General features: G+C 40.2%; 1 protein-coding gene across 7 annotated transcripts; it reads right to left on the bottom strand.

The window, feature by feature from the left end:
- Positions 1–2,504: 2,504 nt before the first annotated feature.
- ZBTB25 (zinc finger and BTB domain containing 25) lies at positions 2,505–25,046 on the bottom strand. 7 transcript variants are annotated; one of them, XM_087819937.1, is made up of 4 exons: positions 24,812–24,874; positions 17,080–17,138; positions 11,046–11,225; positions 4,106–8,112 (listed from the first exon to the last, which is right to left on the bottom strand). In XM_087819937.1, exons 3-4 carry the CDS (start codon positions 11,216–11,218, stop codon positions 6,984–6,986), a joined length of 1,302 nt encoding a protein of 433 aa, XP_087676063.1. In that variant the 5' UTR covers positions 11,219–11,225; positions 17,080–17,138; positions 24,812–24,874; the 3' UTR covers positions 4,106–6,983. The 7 variants fall into 7 exon arrangements, with proteins under 7 accessions (XP_016079300.2, XP_087676063.1, XP_087676053.1 ...); XM_087819927.1 differs by lacking the exon at positions 24,812–24,874 and adding an exon at positions 23,980–24,568; XM_016223814.2 differs by lacking the exons at positions 17,080–17,138; positions 24,812–24,874 and adding an exon at positions 2,505–4,054 and having other exon boundaries at positions 7,175–8,112; positions 11,046–12,864.
- Positions 25,047–25,753: the final 707 nt, after the last annotated feature.

Genomic DNA, 25,753 nt, shown 5'->3' with positions numbered 1-25,753 from the left:
AGACTAAAATTCCAAGGTCCTACTGTTAAAGGCTCATAAGAATCCTCAGAAATGCTCAATATAACATCACAATGTGTGATTTTTAAATTATCTTCTGGACCTTGATCAAAGAGGGGTGTCAAGATATTGCAGCACCTAATATATTACAGAATTGTAGGAAAAGCCTCATTAGTCATTACAAAGTAAAGCAAGATCCAGGAGTAGCTAAGTATTTAAAAAAGTGATTAAATAGTGATGCTAAATTTGAGTATAATGTAAAATATTCCCTTTTTTAAATATTTTTTTAATTGATTTTTAGAGAGAAAGGGAGAGGGAGAGGGGAGAGGGGAGAAGGGAGAGGGGAGGGGGAGAGGGGAGAGGGGAGGGGGAGAGGGAGAGGGAGAGGGGGAAGGAGGGTGGGAGGGGGAGAGGAGAGAGGAGAGAGGGGAGAGGGCATCCAGCCCGCAACCTGGCACTCCCAACTGAACGGGACCGAACTGGCAACCTTGTGGTACATGGGACGATGCCCAGCCAACTGAACCACACCAGCCAGGGCTAAAATAGATTCTTAAAAGGTACACTGGTGCCACCTTTTGGTAAGACTAAAAATTTACACAAATTACAACCTACGATTACATTTTAATTTCAGAGACCTTGTTAGAGACACAACTGTTTAATTCAAACGTTACATGAATATATTTAAAACTGCCTTGCTTCCTAATACATCTCTGATTTTTAATAATCAACTGCATTTAAAAAAATCTATTAAAGGCTGGGATAAAGGATAATACAAATAGAATTCTGAACTAACACCTCTCATACTCTGTAAGAACAGTATTAACTTCAAAGATGACTGAGACAGAAATCCCAAAATTTCTCAACCACCACAAAATTTATTAAGTTTTGGATTAGGCTTAGTCAACCTCAGCATTACTGACATTTTGAGCTGGGCAATTCTTTGTTGTGGGGGGGCTATCCTGTTTATCAGCAAAGTGATCCTCTACCCACAAGATGCCAGTAGCAACCTTCCCGCCACCCAACCCAGTCTGACGACCAAAAATGTCTCCACATTGCCAAATGGCCCCATGGTGAGGGGGACCACCCTTGTGATGGTTAATATTATGTCAACATGACTGGGCCACAGGGTGCCCAGATAGTTGGTGGAACAGTATCCTGGCTGCCTGGGAAGGCGTTTTTTTGGATGAGATTAACATTTGAATCAGTGGACAAAGCAGACTGCCCTCTCTAAAGTGAGTGGCCCTAATCCAGTAAGCTGAAGGCCTGAACAGAATAAAAAGGCTGACACTTCTTAGAGTAAGGCAGCGATTTTCAACCAATGTGCTGCAAGAATTTTTAAAACATGCAATACCTGACTAGTCAGGAGCACTGACCTCTTCTCCTTTAAATTGTCAAATAAAAAATGACAACAGCTGCCCTGGCCTGGTAGCTCAGTTGGTTAGTGTCATCTGGATACGTCAAGGTTGCGGGTTCGATCCTGGGTCAGGGCACATACAAGAAGTAACAAATGAAAGCATAAATAATAGGAACAATAAAGCCATGTTTCTCTCTCTCCCTTCTAAGCCAATAATTTTTTAAAAAAAGACAACAGCTAACTTAATAGCTATCTAGTGTGAATGAATAAAAATTATACTTTTTTTTGGTCAGATCAGCAAAAAGTATATTTTTTGGTGTTACGCATAATTTTAGTAATTGGTTTGTGTGTGCCATAAAATGAAAAAGGTTGAAAATTGCTGAAGTAAGGGGATCTTCTCCTGAGACTCTTAGCTGGGACATTGGTCTTTTCCTGCCTTTGTGGGCCTAATTTTGCACTGAAACTGCACCATCAGCTTTCCTGGGTCTCCAGCTTGCCAAATGTAGATCTCGGGACTTCTTAGCCTCTACGTTTGGATGAGCCAATTCCGTAAAATCAGTCTTTCTCAATATGTGTCAACTTGACTGGACCATGCGATATACACACACATACACATTCACTCACTTGCATCCTGTTGGGCTGTTTCTCTGAAGAACCTAATGAATCCTGGCTGAGAACCACTGTTGTCGATTATGTTACTGGAGGAGAAACAGTAGGGAGTAAATAGGGAAGAAAGAAGCAAAGCAAGAAACTTCTGGGAAATGCTTAGATATTACCTTTCTTTCCAGAGATTGGTACTTGGATTGTGGTTTATAAGAACTGGGCTCATTGATACATTTTTAAAAAAAACATGTTTTTATTGATTTTTTTAGACAGGGAGAGGGATAGAAATATTGATTGGCTGGGCTGCCTCCTGCACAACTCCCACCAGGGACTGAGGCTGCAACCTAGGCATGTGCCCAGACCCGGAATCAAATCGGTGACCTCTGGGTTCATGGGCCGACGCTCAACCACTGAGCCACACCGTCTGGGCATCACTGATACATTTTTGTATCACACATCCAAAATCTTTCCTGGCACAGAGACTACTTACCTCAACACTAAGAAGACATTTGGAAGACACTACTGTAAAAGAAGAACACATTCTATAAGCTGAGCTAAAAAAAGATTATATTTATGATTGAGTCACATTAATTTATTTGTCATGATAAAATACATGAAATCCACTGTTTTCATTCCATACAAAACTTTCTAAGTTTCTGAAGCAAATCACAGTACATTAGGTGGAAGAGTTCAATCATACAATGTATTATTGATGTCCTTCTCCTGCATTTTGTTATGTGTTACTTGTATTTGAAGATTTCTTCCATGGGACTTTTTACTTGTACAAGTTTTTGAAATCCAAGTTTCTGTTAAAGTATTTTAAGCTGATATCTAAGCTAATTTAATAACTTTATTTGGCACAAAATAGAAGAGTAGATGACAGTTAATGTCAACTGCACTGGAGCAGTATCTACTAAGTAATCAAGTGCACAGATACATCCTGAAGCACAGTGGATTCTTCAAGGTCTTGAAGACAACAATCACAGTGTGTGATTCCTTGTATTTAAGACATCAGGTTTGGGGATTGTGTAATCTCACCAGTTTTCAAAAAGTCCAACCATACAAACACAGAAGTACAGCAGAGAATAATCATTTACAGATTTCACTCTATGAATTTAAAACTTAATTCTAATAAAATACCACAGAACTACATTGAGTTTAAAACATACAAAGTCACAAGTTACATTATGAAAACTTCCCACGTTGCATACTCTTACCTCAATTACTACAAAAAATTGATACTTATCAATGATCTCCGTTACAACATCAAGAATATATATGCCTGTGCAAATAGGCATGAGTGGAATTATACATTTTCAGGTTCTTTTTCCATGATTACAATGATTTCCTTCAGTTTTAAATGAAGCCTTTCCCATACTATTTCAATAGAACATAATGAATTATTGTTATATCCCCACTCCATTTCTTGTCCCCATCTAGTTTTTAGATGAGTTACATCAAAGAAATAAAAATATTTCCACCATTTTCTTCTTCCTTTTCCTGGGTGTAAAAACAATAGGTTTGAAAGAACTTTCAGTACAGCTGCAATTAGCAAGGCTTTATTCCCCAAAATGCAAAAGAACTAATATCCTTCTTGGTAAAGTCTAAAGAAAAATACTAACAATTACACTATAGTAGAAGAGGAATTCTGGTAACAATATTGTTTCTAGAGTATTTGTAAAAAAATAAAAATAGGGATATTGTCAACTAATTATTGAGTATTAAATTGTATATGACTGCTTCTAAGATGTTCTAGAATGTATGGGTTGGAATACTGAAGTTAACAGATTTAGTTATAGAACACGTAGTTTTCTTTATATGATTGGTTTTTATCAATAATACTAAGAGCTTAACACAATTTTAATACAAATCCTCACAGCACCCCTGTGAGGTAGAGATTGCTTTTATCTACTTTACAGATGGGAAATCAGAAAATTAGAGCAAGAAATAATAATCTCAAGAGATACAATATAAATCAAGAAATTTTGGTTTTCTTATAAGGCAAATTGCACTTATCAGATACTGAGTTCTGACAATATGCTAATAAGGACAAATACTGAAATAGTCTGTTTTTCTCCAGGAAATAGCTATGTGTAGTATCTGGAAAGAAGGGAAAAATTTTAAGTTAATCCAAAGGGAAAATGTCTGGTATTTGCCTAAGGTGCATATAGCATTTCCAGTTCTTAGAGTTTGGTAATAATTATGCAAACCATTCTGTATGGCTAAGATTATTAGCTCCATTTTGCAGATGATTAGTCAAAATTAAGGGTTTAGCTGGAAGAACTTTTTTATACGAAGGAGATTTTCTTAGTGAGAAATCATATCTTAAAAAAATACACTCAGGGCACAGTGTTAGTCGTAACAATTATTTTAAAAATATGCCTGTTGAACAAATGAAAACAAAATGGGTCAGTGCCCACACCACTATTCAATGGTTCTCCAGAACCCAACTTTGGGAATTTTTTTCTATAAAATGGAGTTAACATTTTTTCCACTTCCTAAAACAGAGAATATCATGAAAACTAAGGAAAGAGCACTTGCTTTGAATTCCTAATATTAAGAGCAACTATATAAGAATAAAAATATAGTTAACCACTATTTTCTCAACACTCAACAAATGTAAATATACTTCTGCTTTAAGTTAATGTTGTCTATCATGGCCAATCAGCCACAAGCAAACTCTTACCATTTCCCCAGACCCTGCCCTGAACTGCTGCCCTGCCCACACCACATCTCATATGCACCCCTAATCACGCCCTTTATATACAAACTTCTTTGTCAAGGACCAATGACTGAATAAGTAGTAAAGAATAAAGAAAAGTCAGAAAATTATGAGAAACAATAAAAATGAGAAAAATAAAATTTTACTTAAAGATGGCTAGGGAATATACCCTGAATAGCCTAAAAGATATGAAAATCAATGTTAATATTTGTGTTCATCCTATAAGATGAAATGTTTGAAGGCAGGAGGAGTTAGAGTAACTGCTTAAATGATTTAAGTTTAAGATTAGATCAAGTTCTGACCCCAAAGAGCAACATATTTATTTTAACCACTTCCAATACAATTGATCCTCTATCCATAGCTAGTTAAGATTTTGATCTCGGCATATATCAATCTTGACCCCAGGAGGCCTTACTCACTTGTCTAAAGGCAGAAACTCGACTGCTTTAAACAATGCCCAATGGTTTTCTTCGTTTAACCCTCAACAAAAACTTACCACACTTCATAATTCAGCTAACCTCAATTTACCTAGAAAAAACCTTTGCACCCTTAGAATGAGCTGGATTACTCTTTGAGCTCTCTGCTGACTGAACTCTGATGCTGTCTAAGAGCTCTGAAGTTGTCAGGAAATGTCCTCAGAGTGTGCGGTCACGAAGGAGCTTAGAGAGTTTTTGTATGCAGTTAAATTCTAAGCCTCACAAACCAAGATTACCAGATTTATTTACATTTCTGTAAGGCTTAGTATTTAACAGCACAGCATACAAAAAAGATGAGGCTGTTTTGAAGCCTCTCTCTTTTATTTATTCTTGACTAATATTAGATATTTAAACATTTCAGGTACAATTTAGATCTAACCTGTGTGATGAGGTTTGATCAGCTATTTCCCAGCTACAGAGAGCAGGAGAATCTATCATTTAGTACATCAATTTTAATTTTTCTGGGGTTTTAAAGTTACATCACTATAGAAGTGAGTTAAGAGTTTATTCATGGAGAAAAATCTATCACATATTTTACACACAGTTCTAGGACACTGACTCTATCTACTTTGCTAGTTTTATGGACCAGAAAAAAGTGAAAACTGTCACTGCAAAACTATTTTTTCAAGTAATTGTTAGAAAATTAATTTTAATTCAGGCAGTCTAGAAAACCCTCTGACACTGAGGGTATAAAGATAATATGTATTTTACCATTTTCCTTTTTAAACTCATGGAAACCTCTGGTCATAGAAAAAAAATCTCAATTTTTTCTTAAGGTCTTTAAGATAATATTAAAGATTAGGGTGTAAGTTAATACAGATGGATCTGAATCTCTGTCTCGTATGCTCATCTGTGTGTATGTACCTTACTGTTATTCTCTTCAGGATTTTTTATGCCTGACTCTTCTCCTTTACTCTCTTTTTAATTGACATATTTTTATTAAAAATGAGGTATGGCCTAGTCGACATGGCTCAGGGGTTGAGCATCAACCTAGGACCCAGGAGACTGTGGCTGGATTCCTGGTCAGGGCACATGCAGGGTTGTGGGCTTGATCCCCAGTAGGGGGCGTGCAGGAGGCAGCCGATCAATGACTTGCTCATCACTGATGTTTCTCTCTCCCTCTCCCTCCCTCTCTCTGAAATCAATAAAAATGCATTTTTTTTTTAAATGAGGTACGCTCACAATGTTAAAGGGTAAATAAAAGCCATGTAAAATGTTGCAGAGCTAGTAAGTAAAACATAATTTTAAAACTATTCATGATTTGGTATAGCTGTGCTTAAAACAATTTTTTTATACATTATAACATAGTTATGCATTAAAATAACTACTAATTTCCTATATGGCAGAAAATATTTTAAAATAATTCTCATAGGGGCTTATTCATGTGAAACAGCCAAAAGTGCCAGTCTAGAATATTCTTTAAAAAATATTTCATTTACTTCATATTAATTTGATTTTACTGATTCTACAACCTGGAAAAACTTAAAATTCTGTAAGTACTTATTTAATCTAAACGTCCATATTACTACACTGATTTCTGATTTCTAAATTGTGAATTTATAAAAAGTTTACAGCCCTAGCTGAAGGTTATTTTAATAGCCATGAATTAATATATTACAATAAGGAGACAATATATACAACATTAAAACTATGGATAAATGGTAAAGAAAAAAGTCAATATGGGATGGGGTAGAATGGGTCATTGGGGAGAAAAAGGGTCATCTGTAATATTTTTAACAAACAAAAAGTCAATAGAACTTGGAAAATAATTTATGAATAAAAAATGCATGTGAATTTTGTCAGAGCTGACATAAAAATTCTGGAGAAACTGCTACTCAACTAGGATAGTGTCCACATTTTCTTGTGGGAGCTCTGACTCTAAGGCACAAGATGAGTCTAACTGCTCTTGCGACAAGCGGGAATTTTTCAGGGGGATATCAGACCAGTTGTCACAATAAGGCTGAAACCTCTGGGCTAATGCATTACCAAATCTTTGGTATCGGTTATACCTGTAAGATTTACCTTTGTGTGTATACATGTGTTCCAGCAATTGGCTCTTTCGGAGAAATTTATGACCACAGATGGTACAGGTGATTTTTCTTTTCCTTGAAAAAGAAAAATTACAGTTTAACTCTACTGGCTCTGTGTCTTTGGAGATCAAAGACACTTGACTGATCTGCAAAGGCTCTGCGGTAGCCCGGTTTGAGTGGTCAGGCGGCTGCTCATTCTCCTTGACAATGAAGGAGCTGAGCCTGCGGCATTCAAGAGCCTCACTATTTTCGTGAAGTGGATGCACTTCACCGAGGTCATTACTTTCCAGGATGGAAGCAGGGACACCAAATGGAAGGGATCCAGACACATGGGTATGAAGATGTTGTCTTAGGTTACCACGGGAATCAAAACGTTCTCCACAGTAATGGCACAAGTGAATTTTGATACTACTTTCGGTGAAAGTGGGGCCTGTCATCTCTGATGATGAGTGGCTTTGGGAGATCACAGATTCTGGGTCACATCTCTCCTGCTTGATGGACACTGGAGGCTTTTGGTGTTCCTCCAAGGCCTGGGTGACAGGATGGGCCCTCTGTTGGTCAGCAGTGCCATCATCTAGCCCAATAGCAAGAGAAAGCTGCAACTGGGGGTGGTCACCCTGGACAGCAGCTCTGTTTCCATTGTTATTGGAAGAAGTTTCTTTGACCTCCAGCCCTTGTTTGACAGCTGTTTTCTGGGTTGTTGAGATCTGAATGCCATACAAATTTGAGGACTGCACAGTCTCTGGTGAGAACACTTGATTCATTTCAGTCGCAATGTGAGAAAGGTAGTCAGCGTGAAGAAATCGAATCCCTTCCTCCAAACGACTATGATCCACAATCTGTTTTGGCCCTTTCCCCGTGTACATAATGTGCAACAAATAGCTGAATATGTCAGGTTGGATATCAGTTGGTTGTATTTTTATGCACTCACTGTTAAAAACAAAAAACAAACCCACACAAATGAAACAACGTAGTTGGCCTTTTAGTTAACAGTATATAGTCTCAGGCTAAAGCAATTTTTTCCTAAACTAAGCCATCTGCCTTGATAAAACACAGGAGCAATAGCTTAAACTTTCATTGGATACCAGTTTTACAGCCCAGCAACCAACCTTCAGGTATCCAATCTACTACCTAAAGTTAGGAAAAAGACAGATATTCTCATTAGTTCAACATTTATGCTGTGACTCCTAAGTGATACTAGCTGCCAGGGAGTAGAAAAATCATGAATAAAACAGGTACCCTGCTCTTAAGGAACTTAATCTATTGCATATATAACCTAAAGAACCAAAAACACGGACTCAAATACCCATACACCAATGTTCAGTACAGCATTATTCACATTAGCCAAAAGGTAGAAACCACCCAAATGTCCATCAACAGATGAATGGATAAACACACTGTGGCACATACATACAATGGAATATTATTCAGTAATAAAACAGATGAAGTTCTGATACATGCTACAACATGGATAAACCCTAAAAACATGCCATAAGCAAGATACCAGAGGAAAAGTTTTGTATGATGTCACTGATAGGAAATATCTAGAATAGGCAAATTCATACAGACAGAAAGTAGTTTAGAGGTTACCAGGAGCTTGTCGGAGGAGTGGTGGTGGTGGTGGTGGTAAGCAGTAATATATCTATTACTTAAAAGATATAGTTTCAGGGGTGATGGAAATTTTTAGAAATAAATAGTGGTGATGGTAGACAACATCGTGATGTAATTAATGCCACTGAATTGTACAATTAAAAATGATTAAAATGAAAAATTTTATGTTATATATATTTTATCACAATAAAAATATTTAAAAATTTTAAAAGGGTGCATTGAAATTGGTAATATTAAAATTTAAATTATGCTACCCTTATTTTGTCTTCCAAACTATATTAATATATCTACTCTTTAAGTCACAAATGAATACAGGGATAACTTTGAAAAGTTTTAAAATAAGTCCCAAGCCCATTTTTAACATATGAATCTAGAATTCAGATAATAGACGGAAATAATTGTGCAACAAGAAATCAGAAAACACCTTGAAAAATTAGGATAAAGACAACCTGAGGGAAGTGCTAGATGTTAGAGAACAATGGAATCAGTCAATAGGCTTACAGAAATTTGCGTTACTGGATCAGAAAGCACTAGGTGTCAATATGCTGACAATCCATTTCTTTAGTCCTGGTATCTTGGGATTCCCTCTTGGGCTTCACTCTTAGCTCTGACCCACCCACTTCCACAGTCTGTGGCAGGCATTTTTTATATCAGCACATAGCTCTGTTAACTGAGGATTTCCAGTTGCTCAACAGATAAGACATAGGCTGCCACCTTTCTATCTCCTGGATTTACTTTAGCAAGGTGCCTGGTACCCAACAGGTATCATGAGAGCTGAACCAACTCATAGTTCTTCAGGCAAGACTGATGTGAAGGTAGTGTTTCTAATAGAGTTTCTACATTAACACGGGTCAGAGAAGAAATTCTTTGGCATGGCAGAAAAGGCTACTACCTATTACCTGTCCCTCACTCTAACTTCCTCTCCACTTTGTGCGATACATTCCAATCATTCTGATCTAGCCTGGTTCATAACTGCATGTTTTAATGCATGTTTTTCTCTACCACCAGTGAATTTTTTTGCATTCCTCTACAACATGTGAAAAACAAGTCCTGATCCTTCAAGGTCCAGGGCCTCTGTAAAATCTGTTCCAACCTTCTCAAAATAGGGCTGCTGACACTCCACTCTACCTTGTGCAACATTTCTATTATAGACTTATCACATTTATTACTAATAACAGCAGCTAACAGCGCAAAGCTCCTGTTCTAAGCACTTTAATATTATTAACTCATTTAATCATCTCAATACCATGGGTGGATCAACTATTCTAGTGTTTTACAGAGAAGGAAACTGAGACAGAGAGAGATCAATTACACTGCAATTATCTTCTTTACATGCATTGCTTCTCTATTAGACTATAAATTTCTTGAGGGCAGGGAGTATAACTTTATCTGTTACTAGGGTCTAGTACAGTGCCTGACATGTAAGTGTTCAATCAACAGTTGAATGAACAGTTTAAGAAATATATAATTGAGCCCTGGCCAGATGGCTCAGTTGGTTGGAGCATCATCCCATACACCAAAAGGGTGCAGGTTCGATCCCCAGTTAGGAAGGGTACGGGAGGCAACTAATCGATGTTTCAAAAAATTAAAAATGTATGATGGAGGCTGGGATCCTAAGTATTTCATGTAAGGTCCTTTAAAAAAACACAGACTGTTCTATCACTTTCAGCCTAGGACAGAGTAAAGCTATTCTTCACCAAGAGCTCAAAATCTGAACACCACTTCCCAGCTCTCTCCCTGCATACCTAAATTCAAAAACGCTTTCTGAAAAACTATTTGAACTGTAATATGGAATATACAGTGGGCGGAATTCTGACACTGAAACCTTGCTATGAAAGTGTTACAGAATAGAAATCAACAACTTAGTGATTAAGAGCACATACCTTTAAGAGCACAGATCTACATCTGAGTCTAATTTATAACCCTGGATGGGCAAGTTATGTAACAACTGAGTCTCGACTTCCTTTTCTCTAAAATAGTATGGACAACAGATTTTTACATCGGGTAAATACTTAGTGCTTGGGTATGGAATAAGCCTTCAATAAATTTGAGCTATTATTGTTTTTATTCTTACCTTCCACCATGGATCCTTCACACTGCAATCAATTACTGATATGTAAAAAAGCCACATATATTACAAATTTTTTTCTTATGGTGACCCCATGACAAAGAATCGCCCAAATGATGTTATAATAAGGTACAGATATACCACAATGTTAAAGCTCTTCTGATTTACAAAAGCACATCCTTACCTTGTTTGGTGAATAAATATCATCTTGAAATAGTTAGAAAAAGCAGCAAGTACTGCTCTGTGGGCTTTGAAGTAAACATCTCCAATAGCAACTGTGCAATCACACAGAAAACCAAATTCTCGTTGCATGTTCAGCTGCTGCAGAAGGACAAGGCTATGGCTGGCTGTGTCCATTGTGGCTCTGAGAAAAATGACAATATAAATTTGTGGGGTTTTTTTTAAAAATTGGCTACAGTTTACACAAGCCTACAGAGTAACAAGGACACTTAAATTTATTTAAATGAAATTATTCAACAATTTTCTTTTTTAAATCCTCACCGAGGATATGTTTTTATTGATTTTAGAGAGGGAGGGAGGGAGGGAGGGAGGGAAACATCAATGTGAGAGAGAAACATCGATCAGTTGCCTCCCATACAAACCCCGACGAGGATCAAAACCACAACCTAGGTATGTGCACTGATCAGGAATCGAACAGGCAACATTTTGGTATACAGGACGATGTTCTACCCAACTGAGCCACCCGGCCAGGGCAACAATATTCTTTTTTTTAAATTTTATTTTCAATTACACTTTACATTCCATATTATTTTGTATTGCCCTGGCTGAGTAGCTCAGTTGGTTAGTGTGTTGTCCCGATTCACCAAGGTTGGGGGTTGGATCCCCAGTCAGGGCACATACAAGAATCAACCAATGAATGCATAAATAAATGGAACAAATCCATGTTTCTCTCTCCCTCCCTTCCTCTCTAAAACACACACACACACACACTTTGTATTAGTTTCAGCTGTGCAGCAGAGTGCTCAACAATCTTCTACACTATTGATTTCACCCCAAATCTAGCTAACATTAAATCCTTCTAATATGACAATCCATATCAACTATGCTAAAACCATAAATATTTATGGTTTTTTTTCATCTAGTAAGAGGGTAGCCTGGTATGAGTGACACAGGAGCAAAAGGAAGGCCTGTCCTCTTTTATGTATGCAACCACAATGTTTTTAGTCCTCGGTTTTCCTCACCGGAAAAATGAGAATGAGATATTGATCCTTGCCTCAGAGCTAAATGAGGTAAATTATATGAAAAGTACCTTTTAATTGAAACACTATTCAAATGTTAGCTATAAATGTTAATAACATAAGTGTGTCCTGGCTGGGCTAGAGTTGGCACTGCTCCTTAGGAATCCTCTGTGTGCTTAGGGGACACTGGCCTCCTAACTACCATACAATGTTTGGGAAATATATCAGTCACAGTAAGGTCATGAGCCTTTAAAATAGATGTCAAGCCACATCCCCTGATTTACATGGGGCTTGGGAGCCCCATGGGAGAGAACCTAAACCCTGATTTAACTGGATTCAGACACATATAAGTATGGAGAGTCATGAAGGAAGTAGAATGCAGGATGGGTGCACTGGTCTCAGGGGGGAAAAATCATGCATGAGGAAGAACCTGCAAAAGAATTCTGGCACAGAAGTCTACTATGAGTATCAGGACATTCAGGAGTGCTGTGGTTCCAGAGAGGTGGGAGGCTGTGCTTCACCACCTTCTCCATCCCAACTGTTCAGAGAACCCTGTTGCTTGAGGGAGAAGGTAGCTGTGGTATAGGGGCATCACTGGGGGGCTGGGAGAACTTCCTCTAAAAAAAAGATCCTAAAAAGAGAATGAAGTTTTCTTTCTAGCCATAGAGTCCAAGGGATATGGAGGACAGTGATTAGTGTGTGGAGTTAGCTGTCTGGACATTGGCAGTAGCTTGAGCAGCAGACAGTTGAGTGATTGATAACATAATAAAAATAGCTAACACTATATAGCTATGTGTCAGGCAATTTTTCTCAGTACAACTCTATGAGAAAGGGAATACTCAATGAATCTTACATATGAAGAAACTGAATCAGCATAGAGTTAATTTACCCAAGGTCACACTGCCAGTAAGTGGCAGAGCAGGGGACTCAAACTCAGGCACTGGATTCCAGGACTCAAATGTCCTCCCTCTCTACCTCCCAGGGAACATAACACACAAACTGGAGGAGCCAAGAGAACAGGCCAGATTATACAGCAAGGTGCCCCAGGAAGCCTCAGGAATATCTGGAGTAAAATGTTTGCGCTCCTGGGAGAGAAACTAGGGAGCAAGGAGTTAAGGGTCGGGGAAACTGTACCATTTAAACACCTCTTATAGAAATTTTATATCAAAAATATATACCTACATGTATTCCTTTTCCCCTTTTTTAAAATTTTATTTTATTGCTGACAGCATTACAGATGTTTCTCATTTTCTCCCTTTTTGCCCCCCTCTACCCAATCCCCACCCCACCCCAGGCCTTCATTATTTATTATTATTTTTTTAATTTAATCTTCATCTGAGGATATGATTTTTAAAATTTATTTTTAATTGATTTTTTAGAGAGAGAAAGGGGGAAGAGAGAGAGAGAAGCATCCATGTGAGAAAAAAAACATCGATCATTAGTTGCCTCCTGCATGCACCCTAACTAGGGATTGAACCTGCAACCTGGGTATGTGCCCTGACTGGGAATCAAACCAGGACCGTTCAGTGTACAGGACGATGCTCCAACCAATTGAGCCACACTGGCCAGGGCTTCCTCTCATTTTTTAAAAATTATATTTCCGAAAGACAAATAAGTACAGGGAACAATGTAACATACACCCACCTTGCCACCCCTAAGCACAGAAAGTAAACATTATAAACATGGTAGAGAACCCCTGGCATCTTCTCCTTCATTCTATCTGCCCTCCCACCTTGTCTCCAAAGGTAACCACCATTATGAATTTGGTGTTTATGACTCTCCTATATTGTCACAATATTACAGCATATGTATATATCCCTTAAAAAGGTATGGTACTGTTCTGCATGTTTTAAATTTTTACATAAATACTGTACTTTAGGAATCCCACAACTTGCTTAATTTACACTCATACATTACTTTAAAAAATCCTTCTTATTCAAACGTAAGTTTCTCCCTTTACTCCCCCAATTAAAAAAATTTAAAAAAACCTCTTACCCTATACATGCTCATTTTAAAAGCCTTTAAGTAGCAGTGAAGAAATAACAAGATGATAAAACCGACAGAGACTTGAGCCTATCTCTAAGAATATAAGCAAAATCCAAATTGTGGGTATTATTCCAAAAGGCCATTTAACCAAAAGCCACTATTTATTGTATTGACCACATTTCTCTGATTCTAAACCACCACCAATTTATAGGAAGACTTAAAAAAAAAAAAAAAGAAAAAGAAAAGCCCTGGCCAGTTTTGCTCAGTGGTTAGAGTGTCGGCCCTCAAATAGAAGGGTCTTGGGTTCGATTCCCAGTCAAGGGTACGTACCTTGGTTGCAGGCTCCATCCCTAGCCCTGACCAGGGTGCATGTGGGAGGCAACCAATGGATGTGTCTCTCACATAGATGTTTCTCTCTCTGTCTTTCTGTCTCTTCCCCTCCCTTTCACTCTTTCTAAAAATCAATGGAAAAAATGTCCTTGGGTGAGGATTAACCAAAAAAAAAAAAAAAAAAAGAAAGAAAAAGATTACAGGCTAATGGGGAGATAAAACATAGTAATTACGGCATGAAGTAACAAGCGCCATAGAGCAGTTCAGAGAAGATGTTATGTGAAGGGGAGATAAATAACAGGTCACCCAATGGAAAATAAGCCATTTGAGCTGGATTTAGATGAATAGGCAGAAGGTGAACATAGCATTGCAGGCAGAAAACAGAATGAGTAAAATTACAGGGAGGGATATAAACATATAGATAACTGGACAATTCAGTTTGGCACAGAAAAAACAAAAGTAAGTGATCCCAGTCAGGGCACAAAAGTAAGTGAATAACAAGAGATGGGGTCAGCTAGCTCCCAGAGGGTACTGAATGTAAACTAAAAGGTATTCCAGCGGCGTCTGAAGTGGAGAACAGTGTAGTCAGTATCTACCTTACAAGTTGTTAAGATGATGCATATAAGCACTTAGAAATAGTGCTCCCATAGTAAATGTTCAATAAATAAAAGTCATCACCACCATTAGGCTTCTGAGTCAAGACTGGTAGGCCTAGTAGAAATACATAAAAAAAGATTAGCAAGGGAAAGGCATGGAGAAATAAAGACCAGGAAGGAGCCTACTGCAATTTCCAAGTAATGGTGCAAGTGAAGGAAAGAATACGAGACACACCAGGCGTAGAACTGACATGACTTGGCAGACTGGATGTGGTCAGCCACAGAGAAGATCAAGTCAAAGGTGCGTCTCAGAATTCCAGCGTGGGTAACTGGGAGGCTTCGTTTACTCCTTCAGGTCATATTTGCAGAGTAACTGCCATGTGCTAGGTGTTGATATAAAGGCAGGGTCTAAGAATGCCACAGAAGAGGCATAGAAACTGGCTTGATGAGACAGGTTTCACTTTGGACACAGTGAGTTCAAGGTGTTCACTTTAGGACATCCGAGTATAAATGCTTAGTGATCAGTGAAGAGACAATATGTTGGTCTGGTGCTCTAGAGAGGGCAGGGCTGGAGAGAGAGAAGAGGTCCTCTGAAATGACAAGGATGAAGTCACCAGGAGTGAATGGGACTATTGAGTAAAATAAGAGGAAAAAAAGCCAAGAATAAATCCCTGAACAACAGAGAAAAGACACAATAAGGGAGACAGGAGAAACAAGAAAATACACTGTCACTGGGGGAGGATAAAGGAGGTGAAGGAAAGGTGATAACCTTGGCAAGAAGAGGTAGCAGTGTAGCTACAGAGTAACATGGAAATGAAGCCTGTTATAACAAGCCAAGTGGTGACCAAGAGGTTTCTGGTGACCTCTGAAAACAGTTTGGGAAAACGGCAAGAGCAAAATATCTGAGTGCAAGGTGATGTTGAAAAGTAGTGGCCATAAGGGGTGGTACAAATAAGATAAGACATTGAGGATGCTGCAGATGGAAGACAAGTTTCAGGCTAAAGAGGGGTGGAGCCTCTAGAAGCCAGAAGGAATGCAATCAAAAGTATAAGCACAGCCTAGCCGGGCGTGGCTCAGCGGTTGAGCATCGACCTAGGATATAGGCGATCAGGGTTAGGTTCCCGGTCTAGGGCACATGCCCGGGTTGCGGGCTAGGCAGCTGATCAATGACTCTCTCATCACTGATATTTCTATCTCTCTTTCTCCCTCTCCTTTCCTCTCTCTGAAATCCATAAAGATTAAAAAAAAAAAAAAAAAAGTATAAGCACAAAAGTTAGCCATGGAGAAAAGAGGTATTTCTTTTTCTGACAGTGAAGAGGAAATGGTTCACGGGAGAATTCAAAACTATTCTTTTAGATGGCACCGATTTACAAATTAGAAGTCAGTCTATATGCAGAAGGAAGAGGTGAGTTTAGGCTTCACTTAGAGCAAGAATCCCTGATGCTAACACAGAGCGTTGAAGTTTATAGGGAACTTTCATATACTTATTTCTTTCGGCTTCCAATAATTTCTATTTTCATCATTTCCAATCTATTAAACGCAGTCAGTGAATTTTCTATTGCAGATAGATATTTTCTGGTCAAATTTTTTCATCTTATTCTTTGTTAGTTTCTATTTCTCTGCTGAGATTTTCTATGTTTACACATTACCACTTAATTCTGCTTTACATCCATAAGCCTAGTTACGATAGCTGCTTTAGATCTCCTCTGCCAACCTCTGGGTCATCTTGGGGTCAATCTCCATTAACTAGGGTGATAATTTCCTGTTTCTTATATGTGTAGTCATTTTGGATAATATCCTAGACATTGTGATTACTGTTAGATGGGCCAGGTACAGAAACCAGATACAGAGACTCACCAGGGCAGAAAGCCCACCTGCAAGGGGCAAAACTGGGAAAACAAGAACCTTGTTCCCTGACTTCCTCCAGCATATTGCTGGTCATGCGTTTAAACACCTAGGCCTCAGCTGTATTTCAGCTTCAGGTCCAGAAAAGCAGCAAAACCAGACAAGTGACACCCTGGCTGCCTCAGGACGAGCTATATTGACTAATGACCTCCTGCCCCGGCACCAATCAATCAGTGGAGACCATGATCCTGAAAGAGCACACCTGGAAGGCTGATGAATATTCTATTGAGACACTCCTGAGACCTCCCCTAAGATTTCCACCTGTAAGAAAGAGATAAATGCGCTCAGGACAAAGACCCAGTGCGCACTCCCCACTGGGGAGCACTCCAGCCCCATCTCCTTCCCCCCCTTCTTCCCTCCATCCCATCCCAGGCTTACCCCTTGAATCTGTCTCCAAGGCCCCTTCTCTCTCTGACTCCTCAGGGAGCTAAAGTGTCCTAGCCTGGGCTCTCCTGTTGCTTCTTCTGTTCTCTTCCTTGTTTCACCATCCCAAGTATATTTTTGCTGCCACCATGGACCCAATACCTTTTGACTCAGTACTGAGTAGCCCTTCCCTTGAGTTATCCCCATCTCCCATTCCCTTTCCTTAAATAAATTGTTTTTCTTTATTCTGTCTGAGATGGCTATTTAGCCTGCCCTCGCACCACCAACCTTAACCTTTCAATTACTATCAGGGAAGGTGGGGAGCGGGGGGTTGGAGGGGAGAGATTAATCAAATAACATTTCTATGTTTATAAGCATAACCCATGGACACAGACACTGGCCTGGGGAAGGCCTGGGGGTGGGGTGGATGCAGGGTGGTGAGGATCAATGGGGGTAAAAAGGGGATTTTTGTAATATTTTCAACAATAAACTTAAAAAAAAAAGGACTTTAGATTCTGTAATATTCTTCCTAGGAGTACTGATGTTTTTGTTTTGTTTTTGCAATTAACTAGGCTGCACTTGAACTCTAAGTTCTGCCTCCTTACGGTTCAGATTTTTCAGTTAGGTGTGCTATTTGAAGGGTGTTCAACACGTATATAAGTTTAAGGGTTGGCAAGAGATTTGAGCTGAGTTTATATGTAGTATTTAGCTCTTCCACTCATCCTTTCTAGAGTTTTCCTGCTTACTTTCCAGCTGTGTGGTTACTCTTAACTCTGTCCTCTTTTGTTCAAGCAAATAAGATTACAGGTTATTATCCCAGTTTCAGCCATCCCCTCATGTCACCAACTGGGGCCTTCTCTTAGGATAAAAGCCATAAAAATGGAAATTTATACACTGCTGCTCCCTTCTTCCAAGGATAGACTTCCTTCCAGTTTCTGCTGGCATTTTGTCACTCGTTAATGACATCTGGTAGTTTTTCAAACTTTTTTTCCAAGTTTATAGTTTTTATCTCAATAAAACTATAAGCTTTTGTTTGTTTATTTAATTCTCACCCAAGGATGTTTTTCCATTACTTTTCAGAGACAGTGGAAGGGGAGGGAGGGGGCGGGGAGAGAAATAGAGCGAGAAACCCCCATGTGAGAGAGACACATCAATTGGTTGCCTCACACATTCACCCCAACTGGGCTAGGGACTGAGCCTGCAACTGAGGTACATGTTCTTGGCTGGAATCAAATCTGGGACCTTTCAGCCCACAGGCTGATGCTCTAACCACTGAGCAAAATCAGCTAGGGCAAAACTATAAGCTTTTATAAATCTCAAACTTAATAGGATCTACTCAGCCATTACCCTTTATCAGCAGTTCTAAAAAGTTCTGGTCTCAAAATCCATTTACACTCTTAAGAAAAGTACTATGGACTGGGAAGAGCTGTTGTTTATATGGGTTATGTTTATCAACAGTTACCATATGAGAAATAAAAAGTGAGAATTAAAAAAAAATTATCTAAAATAACAATAAATTATATATATACATATATAATACATTTTCTTTTCTAAAAAATATGTATTTTTTTAAAGTGAGAAGGGTGGCATTGTTTTACATTTTGCAATCCTCTTTAATACCTGGCTTTTAAAAACACAGCTGGGTTCTTTTCTATACTTCTGCATTCAATCTGTTGCCATGTTTTGGTTCACATATATTAAAAGAATTTGGCCCTGCAAAAGCGAAATCCTTGCAGACCCACTGAAAGGCTTTCAGGAACCTCCAAGGACCACACTTTGAGAAATCTGCCTTACACTATATTTTTTTGATTCTATGTTGTAACAAAGCAGGTACTAACTTAATTCCATTTTATGGCTGAAGAACCATAGGCTCAGAGAAGGCGGGAAAGGTAACCAAAGTCAGAAAACTAGTTATTAAATGATGCTGGTAGTACGTCGAGTCTGATTTTAACTCAATGCCCTTTCTTCAAAATCCCCTTTAAGAACTTTCGACACATATATTGACGGCAGATTTTACAAATATATTGAATGAAATAAAGGGATAAATTTTTCAAGTTTATGAAATGAAATAAATTCAGATCTGTTAAAAAAAAAAACAAAAAAACCCACAACTTATATACAGCTAGGTTCATTAAAACTTGTTTGCATAATAATAGACCTTTGATGTTTGAAGGCGACAGAACCAGATTTTACCTCAGGTCAATAAAGCCAATCCATCACAAAGTTACAGAGAACATTTTCTAATACAACCTACTTTGCAAATTATTAGCTAGGCTTTTTATATAGCCTTTGCTCATCATTTCTTTGATCATCCATTTTATTTTCTCTAGTATGTGGAACAGCCAGTTTCTTATGCATACAGAAAGATCTTAGAAGTTACATTTGAGAAATTTTGGTAAAAGTTTTAAGATGTGAGAGAGGCTGCAGAAAAATAATTAATCATTTTATTATACTTACAAATACTAGAGCCAAAAATGTAAGTACTACATCTTAAAATGCTTTATCTGTTATCAAAGTGGTATTTATATTACAATAGGGTTAGCACTGATATTTAAGCGAGACTACAAAAAACTTTTTACTTACTAGATAGCAGTAACTCTGGGATTAGCTCAAACTAAGTAAACCAGAACAGCTTTTTACAAGTATCTATGTTTGTTTAACTCACAGTTACTTTGATATTCAACATCTCTGATTCTTATTTTTTTAAAATTTACTATATTAGTTAGACTGGACTCTCAGACCCATGGTAGCCAGAATGATGTCCTAGAATACAGCTTTTCATTCTCTCAGGCTGTAAGAATCTTAAAAAAAAAAAAGTAAGACATTTGTTTCTGTGGAAAACAAATAGTCTTAGCTATTTTCTCTGTGGTTCCTACCACTGTGACTTTATCATTAATTATTAAGACAAGGAGACAAGAAAGTTGGCAGAGGTATGAGTACAGCTTTTTTGAGATCCTCATGGCTATAAATACAAAGGTAAAAACAGATATTCAAATTGCCACATGATAAATGATTTTATACAATGATTTTTAATGGTACTGTCACATGATTGTGAAGGTATAACCTAGAGAAAGAATGTGTGCAGAAATGACTTTATCCTGGAATAGTAGCTCTTACTGCTGACTGTATTATAAAACTTTCCATGTAGAGCTGCACTAAAGTGAGTTCTACTCCAAACTAACCCAAACACAATCGCTGGGGATGAAGCACAGATCCTTCTTTATCTTTTTTTAAAATATATCTTTATTGATTTCAGAGAGAGGAAAGGAGAGGGAGAGAGATAGAAACATCAATGATGAGAGAGTCATTGATCAGCTGCCTTCTGCAAGCCTCCGACTGGGGATCGAGCCTGCAACTCAGGCATGTGCCCTGACTGGGAATCGAACCCCAATCTCCTGGATCCTAGGTTGATAACGGTTGAGCCATGCCCGGCCGGGCAGATCCTTCTTTAAAAGGCTCCATAGGGCCCTAGCTGGTTTTGCTAAGTGGTTAGAGCGTCAGCCCTCCAACTGAAGGGTTCTGGGTTCGATTGTGGCCAAGAGCATGTGCGTTGGTTGCAGCTTCAATCCCTAGTGGGGGGGGGCAGGAGGCAACCAATCAATGTGTCTCTCTCACATTGAAGTTTCTTTCTTTTTTTTTTTAAATGTCTTTATTGATTTCAGAGAGAGGAAGGGAGGGGGGGGAGAGATAAACATCAATGATGAGAGTCATTGATTGGCTGCCTCCTGCAAGCCCCCTACTGGGGATCGAGCCCAAAACCCCAGCATGTGCCCTGACCAGGAATCCAACCTCGGTTTCCTGGATCACAGGTCAACGCTCAACTGCTGAGCCACACCGGCCGGGTTCTCACATCGATGTTTCTCTCTCTCTCCTTTCTACTTTCTCTGGAAAAGCAATGGAAAAAATATCCTCAGGTGAGGATTTAAAAAAAAAAATTTAAAAAGCTCCACAGGTGGTTCTAGTAAGATACCTTAGTTAAGAGCCACTACATTAGAAGAACAGGGGACAAAGAAACTCTAGAAAATACTTCAACTCTAAAATTAGAGAAAAAGAAGCAACTTCACAAGATGTGCTCAAAATGTGGGAATTATACCAATTACATAAGTGAACAAAACCCAACAATTATAATTCTAATTGTAACTTTAAACAAAAAAATAAGTCAGGTTAAGAAACAAAAGTGCTTCCAAACTAGTAGGATGGGCATTGGGGGCAGAGGAGGAACACATCATTTCAGACTTCTTCCTAAAAAAATTTAGGAAAAAGATATATTTAATATTTACTCTCATACACCATCACACCTATTTTCACAATATGTAAAAATGATGTGGAAATTCCAAATCTGAGAATACTGCTTGAGGTAAGATCTGCAGTAATTCTAGGCACCTGCTTATAAAAATCAGTGAGAATATTACAGAAGACGGTAAGAAGCAGACGTGGTAGAGATACAGGAAGAGCAGTTATGCTCTAGAAACCTTTAACGGAACAGGGAAACGTTAGTCTGGGGCCTCCTGCCTGTTGGTGGACACAGCCAGCCTATACTGCATCTCTAACCCCCATCTAACCAACATGTGGGATACCTGATAAAGCCACAGCACCAGGCAAACAAAAATGACAACACTAGTCAGTGCAAAGTGCTAGGGGACCTTAAAAAAAAAATCAGAATCCTGTTAAGGAAAGGAAAATATTCTTTTTCGTCCACTAAAAAAAATAAAGACTGCATTTCTGAAAGAAAAATAAGGTACTAAAAGGACAGGAGAACATTGGAAAACAACAGTGTTAGTATAGATCTAGAAAAGTACAAACAAGAATGATTATAACTTCTGAGTATAGGTAAACCAGTACTTCCTTTGCCATGGAATGCTCCAGAAACACGTTATCAACGTGGGCTAATGAAACCCTTTGCTTAAAGTGTCTAGAGTTTTTCAAAAGGAACAAAACGTCATTGTATATTGATTTGTAACCAAGGAAGAAATAAATTAGAAAAATTCCAAAAATAACTAACAACACTACAAACACTTTTTTTCTAAAGATTAAAAAAAAAAAAATCCTGCTAGCAAAGGGAAAGCAGAATTATTAATAAACTCAATCAATAATCCTGAAACTGATGTTTGCTTCAAACACTTTATTTCCTCTTCCTCCACTCTCCCTAGGCAAGTTCAAGTAGAAATATCTTTCCTGCCCTACAGGGATTAATACTGTTCTAGTTATTATCAATAGTTACTATTATAATGAGTAAATACTATGTGCAAGGCCTTGTATTAAGTGTTCTACGTACATTATCTCTTTTAATCCTCACCATGACTATATGTTTTCTTTTTCTTTCCATTTTACATGAGGAAAAACCTAGACTTAGGACACACAACCAGCAAACGGTACAAAGTGAGGATCAAAAGTTAGTTCTCACTCCATAGCCTGTGCTCATAACTATAAAGCGGCATTTTTCTTAGCATTCTTTAATCAAAAGACTGACGTTCACATGCAGTTTGGAATAAATAAGCAGAAAGGGAACACAGGAAGTGGTGCAGAAGTACTTTATAATTTATCAAGATAAGAGCACCTGCACTGCTTTTTTAAGACAAGAAAAAAAAAAAAAACACAAACCCCAGCAACTCTGAAGTAATATAAAACCTGCAACTCTTTTCTGGCCTTGTTATTACTAAAATGGACCAGTTTTTCTTTAACAAGACGGTCAAGCAGCACCTACAGACCACAGTAAATAAATCACGTTGGTTCAGTGGTGGGGAGGGCATTATGCAACACTTCCCAGCACAGCCCTCACCGGGATAGTTTATGGCCAAGGCACTTGGGCCCCTCCTCCTCAGAGCTAGACAGCCTGGCTCCTTCATATTCCCCTCAGGAGATAGGGTGGAAGCACACAGCTCCACTTTCTAAGGCGCAGAGGGCAGCTGAAAGTCCTGCTCAGCCTCTCTGGGCAACCACAGGCGCCAATAAATCAGCCACAGGCCATTTCTCTCATCCCCTTCCTGGCTTGAAGGGGTAGTGAGATATAGTCTGTGCAAAATAGCACACACTAGATTTGGGAGATAAGTGATCTAGGCTTGAATTCTACTGCAAATGGCTGCATTATTGAAGCCAAGTAAATCTCTCTGAGCCTGTTTCGTTTGTTTGCAATATGGAGACAATACTACCTCCTTTTGGTAAATATAAGAAATTCATCTATGAAAGCAGCTAGCCGCTGCAGGTACTTACTTAATAAACCACCACCAAACCTGAGCAGAACCCATCTCCACTACCTCCAAATAAGATATTCAGGCCAGGGCTGGGCAAAAAGGTGTAGCAAGTCCTGTGAGCAACCCCCCCCCCTCGCTTTTCTGCTGACCATTCCTGTGATGTTTCACTGCTTCCTGGTAACCTCCCAGCCATCAGTACTAATCTATTCCATGTCCCATCCATCATTGTTTTATTCCTTATTGAAGAACTGATGTCTGATAATGTATTAACAGTTTACTTTTAATTAAAACATATCCATATTACTAAAGAGGAATTTGATGCCTTAACCTTAAGGAAGCAACCAATGCAGCAAATGCTGGTTATTCTTACAGAGAACGGGGATGAACTGGGGGTCGGGGGAATGAGAGGGCTTTGAGCTTCTAAGTACATCACAGTCATTCTATTTCACCTAGAAATAGTGCTAACCCCATTTCTCAAAATACCAAAGACATCACACACTGGCCAAGTCTGATTTCTCAAGACTCTGGATCAAGCCAAGTATAATCACCTCTGACAGATAGTCTCTACAGTGAGTGGATTAAACTGGCACTGCACTCCTGGTGTGGTAGAAAGTGCAACGACCAACGTGTCCGGGGCCTTTGAGTCCACTTAAGAGGTGCAGGACCTCACTCAAGCTAAGCACTTGCCCTTTAGGCTGGGTGTCCTCATCTGTAAAATAAGAGGGATGCACTGGATTTTCTATAAGGCCCCTTTCAGCTTTAAAATCTGTGATTACAAAGTGTACTTTACACACTTGACAAAACCCTGTAAGAATGAACAGCTTTACCAAAAAGACTTGATTCTCAAGAGAATGAATGCCAAATTTAATCCCTTGGGGGGGGGAGCCGGGCGTTAATTTGTGAAACCTGTTAGCTGCTGTCAAGTTCCAGATACAGTGCCAGGGGCTGCTTAAGCAGCTTGACAACAGCTTGTTTTCTCCAAATGAGTGCTAGCTCGGGAAGGAAGTGATAGATGGGGCAAGTTTTGAAAAGAAAAACTGGGTATGTTTAGAATGAGATTAATATAATCTGAAAAAAGAAATGAATTATGGGACGGGAGGGGTACTTCCTGCTCTGAAAACAAAGTAATCACAAATGGGGGTGGGGGAGAGGGAAGACACTGGCCTCTCGCAGGCTGCACCTGGAAACCCGCCCACTGGCGAAAGGGGTCGGCGCTGCCGCCGGTAGAACGCCGCCCGCCAGCCGGGGCCGCCGGCGCGGGGCCGCAGCCCAGCCTGCAGCAGGCGTGCTCGCGCGCTCCTAGCCTGCGTCAGGCCCCGACAACGGCCTTGCGCGGGCAGCGAGGGCGGCTCCGGCTTCCTCGGCCCAGCGCTCACTCACGGTTGCTATTTCCTCCTTGCCCTGATTGACACGTCAAACGGACCAAAAACACTCCTCTCCCCAGCTACTTGCATCTGTCCCGCCACCGGCGCAGCTGCAGGCCGCCGCCGCCCCAGGCGGCTCGCGGCGGGAGGGACTGAGCCTGGAGCAGCCCACAGGGGCCGGGCCGCGTCGCTTACCCAGACGCCGCCGCGGCGGCCAGCCCGCTCCTCCATGCGAGAGGGGCGGCTCCCGCGCCCCAAACGTCACGCGGCGGCGCCGGCTCACGCACCCCGAGGTCCGTTCTCGCGCGGCTTCCCGCGCCGACCGCCCCACGATCGGCCCACGTGACTGTGCGCCCAGAAGCCGCGAACTAGGGGCGCTGGGGCCGTAGTGTGCGTGCGTGCTTACGTGAAAACCCGCCCGCCCGCCCGCCCGCCCCAGTGGCCAGGAGGGGGTCGGCCCGCGCTTCGGCGCCTCTGCCACAGTCCCCAGTGGTGCCTGTAGGCGGAAGCGTGGCGAGGAGCCTGGGCGTTACAGGCTCCCCACACACAACCGCGTGACCGGGGGACTTTCCCCAGGGTGTGCAAAATCATGGGCACCCCGTCAGTTCGGCAGTGGGGGTGGGGAAAGACGCGCCCGCGTGTCCAAAGGGAGAGTGATGAGGGCGCGGGGCCAGGGACGCTGAGCCGCGGGAGCCTGGGAGGGGAGGAGGGCTGGGCGAGGTGGGGCACGGCGGGGGAAGTGACTCAAAGCCAGAGGCCGCCGGCCCTTGGAAGGCAGGGTTGGGGGAGCATGGGGAATGGGCGACCCTGAACGGGCTGGCCACGTCCGGGACTGGGCTAGGGTCCCGGCGCCCCCAGAACGCCCGGGAAGTACCGCGAGGGAGGGCCCAGCGGCTGACTCCTCCCGGGCAGGGGTCTGACATCTGAGGGAGTGGGAAAGCAGCATCCAGCCCCTGGG

This window comes from Miniopterus natalensis, chromosome 1 (genome assembly GCF_054644295.1).
Source record: "Miniopterus natalensis isolate mMinNat1 chromosome 1, mMinNat1.hap1, whole genome shotgun sequence".
In the NCBI taxonomy this organism is placed as follows: Eukaryota; Metazoa; Chordata; class Mammalia; order Chiroptera; family Miniopteridae; genus Miniopterus; species Miniopterus natalensis.
The sequence above is the reverse complement of the archived record's forward strand: the minus strand, read 5'-3'. Positions and strand labels throughout refer to the sequence as shown.